Source organism: Charadrius vociferus, unplaced genomic scaffold (assembly GCF_000708025.1).
Source record: "Charadrius vociferus isolate BGI_N301 unplaced genomic scaffold, ASM70802v2 scaffold455, whole genome shotgun sequence".
In the NCBI taxonomy this organism is placed as follows: domain Eukaryota; kingdom Metazoa; phylum Chordata; class Aves; order Charadriiformes; family Charadriidae; genus Charadrius; species Charadrius vociferus.
Genome location: NW_009648550.1, coordinates 1514401 through 1531128, shown reverse-complemented (window position 1 = coordinate 1531128; position 16728 = coordinate 1514401). Strand labels below are relative to the sequence as shown.

Genomic DNA, 16728 nt, shown 5'->3' with positions numbered 1-16728 from the left:
AAAAAATATCCCCTGCCTTCTGTGGCCGCTTCCCAGGGAGCCGCTGGGTAGCGGCAGGGGAGCTATTCCCCCAAACCCCACAAACAAACACCATTCTCCCCCCAAAAAAACAACCCAAACCAAACAAAAATCACTGAAAAAAACCCCAAAAACCAGCACCCAAAATCCCAAACCAAAAGAAAAACCCATATACATATTCTGTACTAATAGGCATACTTTTCTTTTGTTGTTTTGGGGTATTTTTTTGGTTTTTCTCCTCTCCTTCCCTTTTTTCCTCTTCCTCCTGCAGAGTTTGCCATAGGTAAGGATGGATTTCACAGAGGCCTATTCTGATCGATGCTCTGCCGTGGGGCTTGCAGCCAGAGAAGGAAATGTTAAAATGCTGAGGAAACTAATTAAGCAGGGATACAGCATTGATGTTCCAGATAACAGGGGATGGGTGCCAATCCACGAAGCAGCAGCTCACAATTCAAGTGAATGTCTGAGGCTGCTAATTCGTGCAGGTAAGGAAAATATGATGTGAAATGGTGCAACTTTCTGCTAAAATACCTTGTCATATAAAATATAAATTAAATAGTTTTTTATTATCATATTCTTATTGCTTTGTAAATTTCTGTGTGGTTTCTTGGATACTGACTAGCTATGGTAAAGAGAAACTGGCATGTTGTAGTCTGAATGACAATTGGGTTTATTTTACCTCTTTGTCTAAGGCAGGTGTCTGCATAGGGCCAGCGATAACTGACACTGCTGCTTGAAGGAGACTAACAGCACATTCATGGATATGCTGTAGCCCGCACATCTCAAATAACTTAATTATTTTAAGAAAATAACTGTCTTGTAATTTATTGCCAAGTATACCTTTTTTTGTTATTCTAATTTGTAGCTCCATCTGATGACTACATAAATTCAAAGACATTTGAAGGGATGTGTGCACTGCACCTTTCGGCACTCCATGGGTCTTTGGAAAGTATTCGTGTTCTTCTGGAAGCTGGGGCCGACCCCAATGAAGTTACCACAGAAGCAACCACCGCACTGTTCCTAGGTGATATGAGCTTTCGTGAAATATTTAGAACAACTGACGAGTAGGGAAAAGCTTATTCACTAAGTGTAAACTCACCAGAGTTCATTCGCTGCCTACCACGTTTCATATTTTTGTAGCCCAAATACTAGGCTTTAGACTCGAAGATGGAGTGAGTCTAGAGATTACTTTTTATTTATGGATAAACCTGTTTCAGACAGTGTTGTAAAACAAAATTGTGAAACCAATTTTTTTTTGCATTGCCTTTTGTTTAGCACAGAAAAAGTCTAGGAGGTACAGGATTATATCTTTATTAGGGTGTTTCAAGTATTTTTTTTTTAATTCCTCCTTACTTCTTATGTGAAAAGGCCTCTTATTCTTTTTGTAATTCCTAGTTTAGCAATTAAAGTCCGTTATTTTAGCATTTTTGTCTATGATTTATGTTTGACATAATTAAATCCTGAAAACTTCTGCTGTAGGGAATCCTCAGAGTCTAAATTCTCAGGTTAAATATGCTTATTGTTTTATTCACCTCCATACCCAGGCAAACATCATGGCTGCCAAGTTACTTTTCTTTACAAGTCTGTTCTTGTTTTTTTTTTAAGCAACTAAGTAGCTCATTTGCTTAAAACAATCAGTAACAGGTAGCACTTGCGGGGAAATCATCACTGAAAGGACACTGGATAACGATAATTAACACTATGTATAAGTGCTTACATAGATTGTACAGGGCCAAGGAACAGTCCTGGGGTTGTGTATCCAAGAGATTTTTAAAAAGGAAAAAGTGTATGGTCAGGTTAGTCCAGACTATGTAATGGGGTTATGGCACAGCTCTGTGTTGAGCATTGAGTACTACAAGCCAGAGGTACTCTGGCAAGCTCGTGTACTAATACTCTAAAAATTACTCAGTCAGGAGCAACTATTTGCAGGTCATTTATCATCATATCGAGCTTCTACAGTTACACAGAAAATGTGCCTTGGTAGAATTGTCAGTGGCAAAAACTTGAGGATGAATCAGGATGCTAAAGGAGGCTTTGTCAATTAATACATTATTATAAATTAAAGGTACACATTAGAAATTAATTTTATATATGTCTTTTAAACAGTTTTAAACTTTTTAAAAGAAGTTTAAGTTTGGGGAAACTTGTTGTAAGATAGCCTCTGGGCTTCACAAGCTCAGGAGGCTGTTGCAACTGTCATACAGTTAAGTGCCTGCTGCAGAATTGTCTCTGTGTTCCACAGGAAAGAGGGAGGAGAGAAACTTGCTTTTGTTATCTGTGTTAGCACAGTGTAGGTGGAATTTTAGTGAGTCTAACTACATCTTTGTGGATAAATTTCCATTCTCCAACTCTGTTTTGGGCGTGTAAATGTAAAAGGCAAGTAAGCGTATATAAGGAAAGTTTAAAAGAATTATGATCATTGTGTCAGGAAGTTAGCCATGAGTCCATTTGAGTTTTTTAATGAGTTCTTTAAAACCAGTTAACAAGATATTTTTTTTCTTCTTTTTTTTACTGTTCTATTTCAAGCTGTTGAGAATGAACATGTAGACATTGTAAAGTTTCTGCTCCAACACGGAGCAAACGTTAATGGACCACATTCTTGGTCTGGGTGGAATTCTTTGCACCAAGCTTCTTTTCAGGTAACCTGTAAGTGTATCCTATAATTTCCATGTAACTGGTGTATTCTAAGTGATAATTTATCTATTTCTTTGCCTTTTTAACGGGTAATTTTTCCTAACCTGCCGTAGCAGTCATAAGGTTGCCTAAATGTTGAAGGGCTTGCAATACACTGAAGGGTGTGTCTGAAACTACGTGAGATGTACGTGTTGGGAAGCAGTAATTATTTAGGTATTGTAAGTATTGTATGTACTCACAAGCCCATGTGTTATACTTGGGAAGTGAATCTCTTACAAGATTTTTCGAGAAACCATTCTGTTTAGTACCTCATCATCAGTGAGATGCATGGCCCATTTCCAGGATAGAAATATGTTAGCTTCATAGTTCTAATACACTAATTTCATTTCCATTTGTGTGTATTGTGTAAATGAGGAAATGTGAAGAACTAAATTAAACTTGTCTATTTTTTTCTGCCATTACTTTTTCGGTACATTTTTAGAATATTGTATTTATTGCGTTTTTTCTTATTTCTGTTTGGAATGTGTGGGAAAAATACATTATGTCGATTCCCCACTTTTTTCTTGGTTAAAAATAAAAATATTTATTTCAGGGATGCACGGAAATGATGAAAATACTGATGGAGAAAGGGGCAAGCAAGGAATGTAAGGATGACTTTGGAATTACACCTTTGTTTGTTGCTGCTCAGTATGGAAAGCTGGAGAGTTTAAGTCTGCTTGTATCCCATGGTAATAGTCATCATTCATTTAGCTTCATTGTTGTTAAACTTGCACTGACCTGTCACCAGATACAATTTTAGTTCTACTTTTGTACTTCATAACTTCAAATTTTAGTGGTTTTAATGTAATCTTAGTTGCAGATGGGTCTGCAAAACCACCTTAATCGCTTAAAACCTTGCATCAGTAATTTAATGTTGTTTTCAACAAGTGATGGTAGGAAATAATAAAACTATTAAAAGATTAGGGTTCATCAGGCCCTTCTAGAAGCCCTCAATAGCACTACATTAGTGGTCTCATTTTGATGACATTGCTCTTGTAATAGGATATTGTTCAGACTAAGTGAAGATATCTTTCTCTGGTCATAAAGTGACAGCAACAGTTTAATTCACATAACGAACAAGTTTGATATGTCAAAGTGTGTGTGTCCTTACAACCAAAATTAATTGCCATAACTATTAAGGCTGAGGCAGCCATGACCTGACCAGATAAATAGTGCTAACTGAGCTATCAAAGAGGGGGAAAATCTTAAAAATAATTGCAATCAAAAGATTGCCTAGCTCATTGCCTTTCCTCCAGCATGTTTATCTTGTGTTGTGCTGATCTTTGACAGAGTTAATGTTAAAGCACCAACTGTTTAAAAAAGTTAGCAACAAGCTAGTAAATGTTTCCTTATTGCTGTGGAAAACCTGTTGTGTTGTGAAGTCACTCTGTGAAAACTAATTACTGCTTAATTTGTTGTTTATTTTGTGTGGTGTAGTGGTGATACAAAGTACTGGCTTTTTTTTGTCAGGTGCAGATGTAAACTGTCAAGCCAAGGACAGAGCCACTCCCCTGCTGATTGCTGCGCAAGAGGGCCACACTGAATGTGTGGAACTGCTGTTATCAAAAGGGGCAGATCCAAATCTCTACTGCAATGAGGATAACTGGCAGTTACCTATCCATGCAGCAGCTGAAATGGGCCATAAAAAGTAGGTGATTAAAAAGGCATTAAGACAAAAGATTCTGGTAATAAAAGCCTAGTCAACAAAGAGAATGTTCAGCACTAGAAGAAAGGAAAACAAGTTCTCCAACTGATTTGTAGGTTAGAATTTCTGATTGTTTTCATATTTTAAATGTGCCAGTGAAGTGAACAACCATTTTGATTTTGGCATCTAATCTGAGTCTGATGGACATCCTAATGAGTTTAGAGAGGTTTCCACAGTGCTGAACCAGATACCAATTCACTCAATGGCCATATTTCTTTCACATTTTAAAATATAAAGAACAATAACCTGCTTTTTAGATTAATTGAACAGCTCGTAATTGTAATGATAGTCCTGATCATTAAGTAGCAGAAGTAATGATGTACAAATAATGAATTAGCCAGAAAATCAAAGCTATAGAACAGTTCCTTTAATCCTTTCAGAAATGCTTTGCCCAATCCCAATGATAGAAATTGCTCTTGTAGCAGAAAGCCCAGAGTGGAAGGAAGTTCCCAGAGTAGCAGGCATCTCTCAGGAACCTCATGACTTGCACATTTGTGACAGCACTTGAAATCAAATATATTAATGATGATACTAACTGCAAAATGAGTAGGTGCTTGATCTTAACCCCTAGCAAAAGGAGTTCATCAGCTGAGCTGTCATTAAAGTTTGTGCATCAAATTGGTGCCTTTCAGGGGGTAGGCTGTAGTGACTACTGAGGAAGCTGGGGTTTGTTCATTTTCCCAGAAACGGAAGGTGGGCTAGCAAAGTTGCCAGTACTAGAAATGTCTTTAAATCATGTTTTCTTCATGGCTTTTGCAACAATAGCTAACTGGCAACCTCTGAGCAGCACCAGTAAGTTCCAGTAGCAAAGGAATTGGTGTTTGTCACTAATCCTTGTTAACTGGAAAGGATGTGGAAGGGAGATGTGAGCTATGAAACAGAATGATTTTTCTGTTTCAGTATCTTAGTGTGTGTTGTTGAATGGAAGTAAATATTAATTTTATTTGCAACTCGCATTTTCAGTTTGCTTCCAGACTTCAGAGAAGTCTGGATTTAATGTGCAGTGGTACTCTATTGCTGTAAAAGGGATTGTTGGATAATAGGAAATATCTATCTCTGTTTCAGATTAAAATATTTATTGCCAGCCTAAATCCATGCCAAAGCACAATGTTTGTTATAGGTCTATGTATGAAATGGTAAAGATTATTATTTTATATGAACTCAGTAGTGGAAAAACAGGTAGGATTTTCTTTTTAAGTTGTAAAGACGATATGAAATATGACCATACATTTAAAATTAATTATTGCATAAGATCATAAAATAAATAGTGTTTTTAAATATTTGCAGGATACTAGAGTTGCTAATACCAGTTACTGACCGGATTTGTGATAAAGGCAAAGGCAAAGTGAGCCCTGTGTATTCAGCAGTGTATGGTAATAATAAAGAATGTCTGGAAATCTTACTTAAAGAAGGCTACAGTCCAGATGCTCAAGAGTGCCCTAACTTTGACTGCAGATCACCCATGTGTATGGTCTTCCAAAAAGAGTAAGTATACCTCTTGTATGTTGAAACTATTCATAATTATGTTAGCCTTTATTTAACTTTTTTAAATGTGCAGTTTTCCTGCCCTCCTTCCTCAATTCTTGAGCTGCTGGGGTTAAACTGTAAGCATCCAAACAGTGTGCAAGGGTTTGGATTGCGTGCAGGAGCTGAAGAACCTTGCTGAATTGTCCAAGGGGAAGCTTGGCTCTTTGAAGAAGAGTCTCGTAGAACATAATTGCTGTTTGCATGCTTTCAGAAGGCCTTACCAACATGTCTCTGTTTTCTGTAAATGTGACTCGATGCTGTAATTGGATCTGGCAACTGCCAGATCCTTTTCAGTAAGGACAAGTTATTGGAAAATGGTGTTTTCATTTTCTGTATGCCAGTTTCGTGCATAAGAGAAGCAGAATTAATCAGCTCAATACTATAGCTGTAAGGAGTGCTGGGAAACTGAATTATATATTCTTTTAGATTATGACCCGTTTCTTTTATGCCTGGTGAGTGATGTGTACCCCTGTTATTCAACAAGAAATAAAACAATGCTTACTTCATAATGCAAAGGCTATCATTTTGGAGGAAAAATAAGAAGGTATAAAAAGCCTTACTTCTAAGTATATATATGGTAAGTTAATGGGGTGCTCTTCATGTCTTTATTGTTGATTTTTTTTTATATATTTTTTTTTTTTTCCCCCTTTAGTATAGAAGTTTCTTCTTACTTTTCTGTGGGAAATTAATCTGTGCAGGAGTGGGCTATTGCTGTAAAAGATCTAGATGTTGCTGTCCCCAGGCTCGCCTTGTGCTCCTCCCAAACTAATTAAATATATAAAATAACATTCAAAGGATTGAATACTGGTACAGCTCAGGTCAAGACAGAGAATAAAATCTCAAGTCACATCTTGGTGGTTCTGAGCTTTGTATAGAGCTGTAATGTCATTGTGGTTTGCATTTTAATTGAGACTTGACAGCAGTTACCTGAGATTGCTTTTATGCTTTAGAACAACAGAGCATTTTCAAGTAGTAGAGAATACATTTGAAAACTTTTTTTTATTCAGCTGATCACTGTCTGTCATTTAATATTTTGCCAGAGTTCTAGTTCACCTTTTGCAGACACTCCTCGGAAATATTAATGTGAAGTAATGTTATGTGGCTGATGTGCTGCATTAAGGAAAATATCTTCAATAAAGGCTTTTAAATCTTCTTAAAACTCAGATTCTAACAGTATATTTCATGTACGTGGATCAAAATGTATTGCTTATCTGCTGCCATTTAAATTAATGAGGTTTTGGTAGTGGTGAATTTAGTTCACCGCAATTAAAAAGTAGTTTATCCAGCAGATGCAAAAACATAGCTTTTGGGGCTGGCTTACATTTGGGAATCATGATTTCAGTTTCTCATTCTTGCTTCTTGTCTTTCACAGGGGATCTGCTCTGGTTTCTTTTATTTAAGGAAGAAAAATCAAACTATGCAATATTTTTAACTCTTCTTATAGTGCAGAAGTTTGTCACCTGCAAACATTTTTAGCCAAAATACTAACATATAGACGATGTGTCTTAGTGTCCTGAATCCTAAAAACAATTGAGGCTCGTACACAGATGTGTAGAGGCTATTTAAGAAACTATTTTTTATGAGAAAGCTTGTTATAATAATAAATGGTAGTGTTGAGGTGATGTACTTTTTTTTTTTCCCCCTTAGATAAAGCTGTTGAAAGAATTAACTTTGCTGGGATATTCTTTGCTGAATGTGTTTGAATATATGTGTTTGTAAAGTGCGTACTGGTTGCCATGATATTAATTAATAGGATCGAATATTTTTACAGTTGCCTTAGGAAAATTTTTTAAAACTTTACCAAATATATGCCATCAATCTACAGTGCCATAATTGTAATAACTAAATTGCCAGTCATTCATAATGTTCCTGGAGTGAAAATACTACAGTAATATTCTGATTCATTTTATCCTACTTGAACTAAAAGGATTTATTTCAAGGAGGGAAATGAAGAACAGAATTTATTTATTTTTTTAATAGTGAAAGTACATCCCAGTGACTGTGCCTGTGACAGCCTCTTGTATCTCTGGTCAGGCTGCAGGTGATTTTTAATTGCTTGAGACAGGAACTCATCCAGATCCAAAACGGCGCATGTGAAATCACGCATCAGGGTATGAGGCAGAATGTGCTTTCCCGTATCTCCATAAATGATACGTAAGGTGTGCAGTGAAGCAACACCTAGGATTTGTTATTCCTAATTTTCATTGCACGCTCCTAGAAAGTGGTCTTTAAAAATCCTTGGACATAATTTTTCCCATTCTGTCCTATTCTTAGTATATACTAAATAATTTAGGAAGGGATGCAGACCAGGTAATTACTAACATGTACTGTAAATGAGGCAGGTAACATATATCACCACTTCTATGAAGTAATGTGCAATCTAATTACTAACTAAAAAGCAACACACTATCGTAATCTCATTCATTATCGTATTACCATACTATAATTGATAATGATAAAATGATTTTAGCAACAACACTTTAAAATGTTTACAATAGTTCAGTAGGTTGCAGAGCTTCCTGCAAATACAGCTGGATGTAAATTAAACTGTTAAGAAGTTTGAACATTAGGCTGGTCCCTGAGTTCTGGGGCGCAATCATTTGATATTTTCACATATTTGTTCATCTGTTGCGTATGGCATATTTTAAGGTGAAACCTAATCAAATGGGCACAGTGCTTTCTGCTTATAGCAAGCACGTGGCAGATCAGCAGTGTGGCGACACCTCTGGCTTACAGCTACTAGTAATAGATGGCTTTGAGCAGTTTCTATTTGCGATCAAAAGGCTTGCTTTGAAGGGCTGGAAGTTGGTTGGAACCCTAGGTTTTTCAGGACAAAAAGAATAAATGTGTTAAATGTAAGGACAGGGGTCTCCTGAAGTAGTTCTACATTTGAGGCTGATGCTTTGCAGAAAGAACTGCAGTCCGACGGGCATGCTGGGTTTTTCTTTGGTTTGGGGGGATTTTTGGTAGAAGAAATTTGGTTTCTCGGAGGTAAGAAGTGAAATGGTAGATGCTTTCTGGGGAAAAACTAACACGATGTCCTGTTCCTTGTGTGCTGTTCATAGGTTTTTTAATTTCATTGATATTTTCCTGAAATACGGGATCACCTTACTTGGGATTAATTTGGGATATTGCCTGTTCCATGAGAAGTTTACTTTGTTTCAACGCTTCTTGAAGCTGGGCTGTTCACTGCCTTCTGGAGACCAATTATCAGAGTTCCTAAGTTACACAACTAAAGCGCGTGCAGAGTACAAGGAATGGCTGCCTTATCTGCTCTTGGCTGGTTTTGATCCAGTGAATTTAATGCACAGATTCTGGTAAGCAGATAATGTTATCTTGTTGCCAATGTTACTTAAGGCGTGCTTTCAGAGGATAGTACTTGATAATCAGTTGCCATGATCAGGAATGGTGAGGCTTAGGGAAAGTCTGAAATAAATCATTCACGGGTAATGGCTGGATTCAGTAAAACAAATTTCTCTTAGGAAGAAAGCCAGAATGGAGATTGTTTTATCACTACCCTGGAAAAATGCATCATTTTGCAATTTTTATATCTAACATCTCTTATTAGCCCCCAAATTTAGTTACAAATTGCATATTTACGTATCATATGGTACTAGTAAAAAGATTTTTCAAATACCAAGAAAGAGGTCAGGAGGGATGGGAAACAAATGTAAGGTGAAGCTGGGCCAAGGCTAGGAGGAGAGGAAACGGGTGCAGTTAAGAGAGTGTGTTAAACAAAATAATGTGGCCAAAATTCCAGTCTGTGTTGTGGTTTTGGTGGGGTTTTTTTAAGTTCTTCCACTTACAAATAACTGGTTGGTCATGTTTTATATTTAATTAGGCATACAGAATTAAATCTAAATTATATTACATTATAAGCAGAATTGTATTTAAAATTATGAGGTATTTGTATTTTCTTTGGGGTTCTTTCTTGTCTGTGAAGAGGACACTTACACTTTACTACCATATGTCTCAGCTGTTAAAATATAATGTGAGATGTATGAACTCATTACACGCATTCCTTAACTGTATGAAAGGAGTAGGATTTTAAGGTTTACTTAAATATTGTTTTGTATTTCAGATACTGTTAAGCTATCATGGTTAAGATATCTTCAGTAGTTTTAAATGCAGTCATTTATGACTTGGTGAGATTCTGTTATCGTTAGCATCCGTGGCTTTCTGAACAGTAATGAGAGGAGCATATATAAAGCATGGTGTATCTGTGCTTCTGTAGACCATATTTATTCATAGAAGACTAAATGAATGCAAAAGTAAACACACTACAAGATTGCAATTTAGTGAGTAAACAAATCTCACTGTCCATGTATATCATATATGATGCTTTTTGATCTTTTGTAATGTAATCCACAAATACTTTTATACCAATTACTTCCTTTGTTTAAATATCCACTTTTAAAAATAATGCTTACCATGTCATAATGTATAAAACTAATGTTTTTATAAGTTTAACTTCAATATTAACTATTCCATTCTGGAAGAAAACAGGAAGATAGTAGACAGCAAATGACACTTATGCATGTGGTTCATTAACTGTCTCTGGCTCCTTGTGCAAAACAACTGTGTAATCAATTGTAAGCTGGTCAGTCTAGAGCACCGGCAATTTTCATTACCAGTGGAAAAAGTAAAATCACCATTCTCTTAAAGAAAGGTAGGCAATCAGATCTCTCCTGTATGGTTTTTGGTGAATGTGTGAAAGTTAAGTCAGATATGAAAAATTAAATAATAAAAAATAGAAAGGACATCAAATAATTCTGACGTGAATCTCTTGTAAAAAACAAGTGTATTAAAAACTTTAGTCTGGTATTTTTGTGTATTTAGAGCATTTAGATTTCCATTCAGATGAAAATTCAGGATTGTATGCATCTAGCCAAGAAGCTGTTCTGTGAAATTGCGTGGCTCTTCATCATGTGTAAGACTAAAACATTTGGTTTACCTGCTGTTACTTAAACCTCCTTATACACTTTATTCAATTAAGCTATTGTTAGAAGTTCTTTACACATGCTAAAGGTTGGAAATATAAATCATACTGATTTCTGAATACATATAAATGTGATCTCTGGTAGAAGGAGAGTTTGAAACACTTGCAAATTTTGAGGGTCTTTCTTTTGTTTTGTTTTAATAAATAAGTAGCTGCATATGTGTGCATTTTTCCCCCCAAAGTGATGGTAATGCTTATAATGCTCTGGTGCCTTGAGCCCTTATTAAAATGTAGAAGGAAATGGAATAAGAAATTAGTGCAGATGAGAATGCTGCCTATTATTGAGGCATTTAAATTTCAGAGCAGATATTTTTCTCTTACAGTTTAACTTACTTTTAATAAGAAATGGAGGAAGATAAAATTACATTAGTAAAGGGTTGTCCTGTCAAAATTACTTTGGATTTCTCTTTAATGTTTTTCTGTTTCTGGGCTTAGGATGTAGGTTGTTAAGGATTTGTTAGAAAATAGTGAAGCTTTCTATGAGTTGTTTCCATTATTATATTTACGCTATTGTGTAAAATGGTATTTTATGGGAGTTTTCATTATGCAGGATTTTCTCTGTGGGCAACGATGCCTTTAATTTCACCCTGGAGTTCACAAACTGGAAGAGACTTCCTCCAGCTGTAGAGCAAGACCTTTCATACTGCAAAGAGAAGTTCACTTGGATGCCCAAGAGCCATTTTGGTAAGCAGTACAGTTAAGAAAAAAGTCTCCGTGTGTGCTAGCTTCCAGGTTGTAAGTGGGAAACAGCTCTGTGTGCTAATGCACGATGGCAAAGAAGGTTTAATAGTCAATAGACATTACTTGTCCAGAAACTGGGGAGCAGAAATAGTTGTTACCCTAAACAAACAAACATGCAAAAAATACTTGAAAGAATTTGACTCATTACATTGTTCAGTTTGGAGTTAGCATGCTTCAAGTAGGTATTCTCAGTTTAGACTATCTTGTCCACTTCAAATTAATGCATGTGCTATGAAATATGGGTAGTGACTGTAAATTAGTATTGCACCTTCCTGAAATGATTTGTTCAGCCCCTTGGAAGATTTAAGGTAAGATGATCAATATTAATTGGTTAAGTTTTCTAGACGATACCTCACTGTGGTGTTGTTGGGTTTTTTTTTAACTTTGATTTGTATTTCCAGTGAAGTATCTATCCTGTTCTGTAAGCATTTGACAGTAATTAAAAGTAATTAAAATACAAACTATATAAAACATCATATTAAATACCTAGTAACCTAGCTGTTCATTGTCGCTCCTGTAATCAAAATATGGTCTGCCAAAAAGATTCAATAATTGATTGTCCAGTGCTCACTGCATTCACCCTTTAGAAAAGCAGCTTTAACATATAGGTCATGCTCTGTGACCTGTGCATTAGGTGTTCTCATCTCTAGCTTAAGGCTTGCAAAATGTATGGTCCAGTGGAGTTACACACCTGCCATACTTACCCTTCTATACTTAAATAGAGAACTTACTGCAGTTAATATTACAGATTCCTTGTGAATAAAATCAATGGCGAAGCCACTCTAAGAGAGTTTGGAGGCACTAGAGTTCTGCATCAGGATAAGCTGATCTATAATGTCAAAGTTTGTTTGAGTGAATGCACATTTACAGACAGGTTTGTGTATCTTTTGGCACAGTGTTTGTCCTACGTTAAGTTATTTAGCAACATGTTAGAACATTTGCATCCTATGCCAACCGAGTCATGCTACCATTTAATACTTATAAGTATTTTCCCTTATGTTATTATGTTGCCTGCTTTACTTCTAGACTTAATTTTTCATTTCTTTTAAGGTGGCATGGGCCTCTCTCTCCCCAGGAAGGTAGCTGTTCTAGGCTGGTTAGATGAAACTTTCTGATTAAGGACAAAATGATTCTTTGGTACTTTGTTTCTAGAAGTTTAAGCTAACTTTTCTAGCTTCAATAGGGAAATTCCAAAAATGCTGATTCTAGCAGGCAACCACCCTTCACTATCAAGACCTCTGTCTCGTTATCTGCCAAAGACTGAGGGGGCTTCAGATGGGATCCAGCTAAACCAGGTAACTGTAGGCAAGTGATGTAATCCCATGGTGTCCTGTTCATTGTTTGACTGGTTTTTAATTTTTCAGCCTCCGTTCCTTCCCTGTCACACCTTTGTCGTCTTGAGATCCGGTCCATTTTAACGAGTGAACGCCTGCGATCGGACCGATTTATCCGAGAATTGCCATTGCCAGCTTGTCTCCAGGACTACCTACTCTACTTAGATGTACTGCGAGTCTACGATATCCCAGAAGCAGAGGATTATCTGGCACAGAGAGAGGAGGGACCTCCTTCCACCAGTCATTCCAGTGCTGAAGATAGAGAGAGGAGGGACATCTGTAGCACTGGTGCTAGGTGATGGCACTGCCAGTGACTGAACTCTGCAGCTGCAGATTTTGTAATGGCAATTAGCAGATACTGGAAAAGAACTACTGTAAATACTCTTTTCAAGCTGTAGTTTTATACTGTATCTAGAAGTTTGTTAGAAGTTCTATGATTTACTTGTTTAAAAAGTCTGTTGTAGCTTTCTAAGTCTGTGAACACTTCCTCGTTTTTGAAAGGAAATTCTTAACTCTTACGGAGTAAAATTAGCTTGTTCAATGAACATAGCTTATATAGGGGTCAAAATCTATTTGGTCAGACACTGTTAATAGATGCTTTGTTTCTAAGTACTGCATATACCAAATGAAATTACGTGAAAGTCAAGGAACACGATACTATAGCGTTGTTATGAATTTGTGTGTGATCTAGCTGAACCAGAGATAGGAAAATAATAAAAGAAACAAAATTGTTTGCTGAAGAAACAGTAATTTTCTTTTTTTTTTTTTTTTTTTTTCCCTTCCCTTGGTCATCTATTATTCGGCAGATCATTGGAGTGGGAGGCTGGCTCAGAGCCTGCACCCAATCCCTCCTGTTGTGTAGCCCACGCACCAGGTGTGAAAAGTCCCCACAAGCACACCGACCTGACACAGCTGTACAAAAATCTCTCTTTTAATGAAGTGAAAAAGCAATGGCCCTCTCATCAGGATAGATGACAGGGCTGGGCCAGGGACATCTCAGTGGAAGACAGCTGCATCCCTCCTGCTGGGAAAGCCCTCATCCTGCAGAGGTGAAGCCAGTGCTGCTGGGCTCACTGGTAGTAGATGCTGAAGGCATGGAGGATGTACAGGAAGGTTGTGATGAAGGCAAAGAACTGCACAAGAGGAAGAAGAGCAAAAGTTGGGGTCAGCTGGGAGAATCTAACCCCATCTGCTCTTGGTGCTCTTGACCTGTGGAAACCTCCCAGCCTAGACCTCTCTCCAGTCTCAAAGAGGAGGCAAAGCCTCTTGCATTGCCCAGGAGGCAGCCATGCAAGGCTGTCCATGAGCTACTGGACCCTGAGAAGCCCATGCTGGCTGCACAACGCAACAGAGATGAGGAGCTGAAGCTCTGGCCAGTGTGACGCTGCTGGGCTTGGGATGGCTCTGCTGTGGCTTTAATATTCACTCCTGTGTCTCCCCAAGGAGAACTGCGGGCGCTCTGGCCTGCTGGGTTTTCTGGACAGACTCACCGATGCGGCACTGTTGAGCTGGTAGTAAAGTGGTGAGTGGGACTCAGAGTTGATGGTTGCGTTGGCTTGCAAAACAGCAGCACTCATGTACAGAATGGCTGTGGTGCCGTGGTACAAGCTGTCCTGCAGAACAAGGGAGTGATGAGGATCAAAGCCTGCCCGGGACTGTCCTTCTCTGATTCACCCTGAGGACAAGGTCCATCCTCTGCACATGTGAGTGCTCAAATGGGGGACACTCACCTGGATAGGGGCTGGGACCAAACCCTCGTACCATGCTAAACCCTCCCCTGTTCCCATGCAGCACGCATGGCATAGCACCGCTTCTCTCGGCATTTCCAATCGAGGCAAAAGGAGGAAAGGGTTGTTTGTTTGCAGAAGGGCTGGCAGCTGGCCAGCTAACCTGTCACCAGTCACAGTGGTCTTGTGCCCATGTCAACATCTGCCAGTGTCCCAGCCCCTCCTTACCAGTACTTTCCAGTTCTCGCTGTTTTTGTGAAAGCCGAAGATGTAACTTAAGAGGAGCAGCAGGGAGATGAGGCAGGAGCTGAGGGACACATACATCACCCATCCCTGCAGCAGTGGTAAGGAGACGGAGGTAGCAGCAACGAGGATCCACACCCAGGTCCCACAGAGCTGCCAGGAACAAAGACAGGTGCCTCCTATGAGAGCAGGATGGGGAAAGCCCCTCTCCTCCTCAAGTCCCTTCTCGCCTCCCTCCCGGGCCAGTCCCAGTGGCCATGGGAAGCCCTGTGTCTTCAGGCAGTGTGGACCAGCCTCCCGGAGCACCCTGGCACAACAGCAGCACCGCAAGCTGGCACGAGTTTCCCTGAACGCTCTTAGGAAATACTTCAAAATATTTCTTACAAAAGGGGAAAGTTTGCTGCTGTGTTCAACGCAAGGAAACTTTTCACCCTGAGGGCTTCGGTGGTGAAGCCAGAAAATATGCTTTTACGGCTGCGTTGGCCCAGCCCTGCCTGCTCGTTAATCTCCTGGGCTTGAAATCACAGCACAAGGAAGTCTCCTCCTGACTCTGTGCACCAGCCCAGAATGAGTCGCTTGCTCTTGGTCCACATAAAATATTTTCTGTGCCCGAATTGCACGTGGGGTTATCTGGATAAGCTCACGCCACCCTGTGCCACTCCAGCTCTGGTGGATGAAAGTCCCCCAGGTTCACAGTGAGGAGCTGAGCCCGCTGGCACAGGAGGCAGACGGGAAAGCCCAGCTGCTGTGACTGCACCCGAGGAGCGCAGGTTGTGTGGGTCACTGGCGCTGTGTCATGTGTCAAAGTACACCAGTGTTTATCTGAGCCAGTCCCACCGAGTGCCCTCTGGACCCAGAAGCAATTGAAAGATTCATGGAATGTCACAGATTACAAGATACCCAATTGCCTTCAAGCCCTTGGAAAGACTTAATACAGTCAACAAAATTCCCTTCATTTTCAAGCAATTTCTATGTGAAAACTAGAGCTCCTGCCCCAGAGGCGCTGGCAGCTCTTCAGCCTCCCCCAGCCCTAGGGCAGCCGGTGACCGCTGCGTGGGCTCTGCAATAGTGCTGGAGTGTATCTTGTCCTCAAGCTGTTCCAAAAAATTACATCACGAGGACCATCTCTGTGTATTCAGTATAAGCTAAAAGAAAAGATGTTATTTCCCATTAACGCTGTCTTCAGGATCGATTTGGAGACTGCTCCCTGATTTTTAGATTCACGAGAACCATTAGCGGGGTGCTGTAAAGCAGCTAAGCTGGGCATACTCACTATCTCCGGTAGGATGAATGCATACGGGATGGTTTTGAAGACGGCGGGTCCAGAGGGCAAGGTGGGCTGCGTCGGGGCCGCAGGGATATGCGCCGAGGCCATCTCTTCTCAGCTGATGCTGTGACTGCTCCGGCTCGGCTCCGCTCACATTTGCCTGCACCGCTGCTGTGCGGGGTTTTAACTGACACACCCGCAGGGACGTAATCACAGAAACCAGCCCAGGCTGGCACCACGCCGCTTCCTCCAACTGAAGGAGCCCTCAGCAACCCTCTGGTTATTGCGGCTGGCTTCACACACCCTGCTGCCAACACTGCAATGGGAGAGCGACGGACCCTGGCCCCGCCACTGGCACACAATCAACTCAAGGTCTTTAATGAGAGTGAAAAGAAAAAAAGTCCTACGCCACACCGGGACAGAAACATTTCCTGCAATCAATTTTTGTCTTTGGCACTCTTTCAAGCCTGAAATATTTTCACTTCCACTGTTGT

At 39.4% G+C, this 16728-nt stretch overlaps 2 protein-coding genes across 2 annotated transcripts; one reads left to right on the top strand and one right to left on the bottom strand.

The window, feature by feature from the left end:
* The first annotated feature begins 307 nt into the window (after window positions 1–307).
* Window positions 308–13296, top strand: ASB3 (ankyrin repeat and SOCS box containing 3). The gene is made up of 9 exons (XM_009886000.1): window positions 308–503; window positions 884–1042; window positions 2545–2657; window positions 3245–3380; window positions 4162–4339; window positions 5684–5881; window positions 8989–9240; window positions 11473–11606; window positions 13028–13296. The coding sequence occupies exons 1-9, from the start codon at window positions 308–310 to the stop codon at window positions 13294–13296; spliced, it is 1635 nt and encodes a 544-aa protein (XP_009884302.1).
* A 771-nt stretch (window positions 13297–14067) lies between these two features.
* MALL (mal, T-cell differentiation protein-like) lies at window positions 14068–16342 on the bottom strand. Its single transcript, XM_009885999.1, has 4 exons — window positions 16241–16342; window positions 14953–15120; window positions 14488–14610; window positions 14068–14130 (listed from the first exon to the last, which is right to left on the bottom strand). Exons 1-4 carry the CDS (start codon window positions 16340–16342, stop codon window positions 14068–14070), a joined length of 456 nt encoding a protein of 151 aa, XP_009884301.1.
* Window positions 16343–16728: the final 386 nt, after the last annotated feature.

What these genes read in the sequence shown, in the direction of transcription:
- ASB3 (XM_009886000.1), top strand. Translation starts at nt 308, where the DNA reads ATGGATTTCACAGAGGCCTATTCTGATCGATGCTCTGCCGTGGGGCTT. An exon ending in TGCACCAAGCTTCTTTTCAG is followed by an intron (nt 2,658 to 3,244) that starts GTAACCTGTAAG and finishes TATTTATTTCAG; the next exon opens with GGATGCACGGAAATGATGAA. An exon ending in TGTATGGTCTTCCAAAAAGA is followed by an intron (nt 5,882 to 8,988) that starts GTAAGTATACCT and finishes TGCTGTTCATAG; the next exon opens with GTTTTTTAATTTCATTGATA.
- MALL (XM_009885999.1), bottom strand. Translation starts at nt 16,342, where the DNA reads ATGGCCTCGGCGCATATCCCTGCGGCCCCGACGCAGCCCACCTTGCCC. An exon ending in GCGAGAACTGGAAAGTACTG is followed by an intron (nt 14,611 to 14,952) that starts GTAAGGAGGGGC and finishes CTTGTTCTGCAG; the next exon opens with GACAGCTTGTACCACGGCAC. An exon ending in AGCTCAACAGTGCCGCATCG is followed by an intron (nt 14,131 to 14,487) that starts GTGAGTCTGTCC and finishes CCTCTTGTGCAG; the next exon opens with TTCTTTGCCTTCATCACAAC.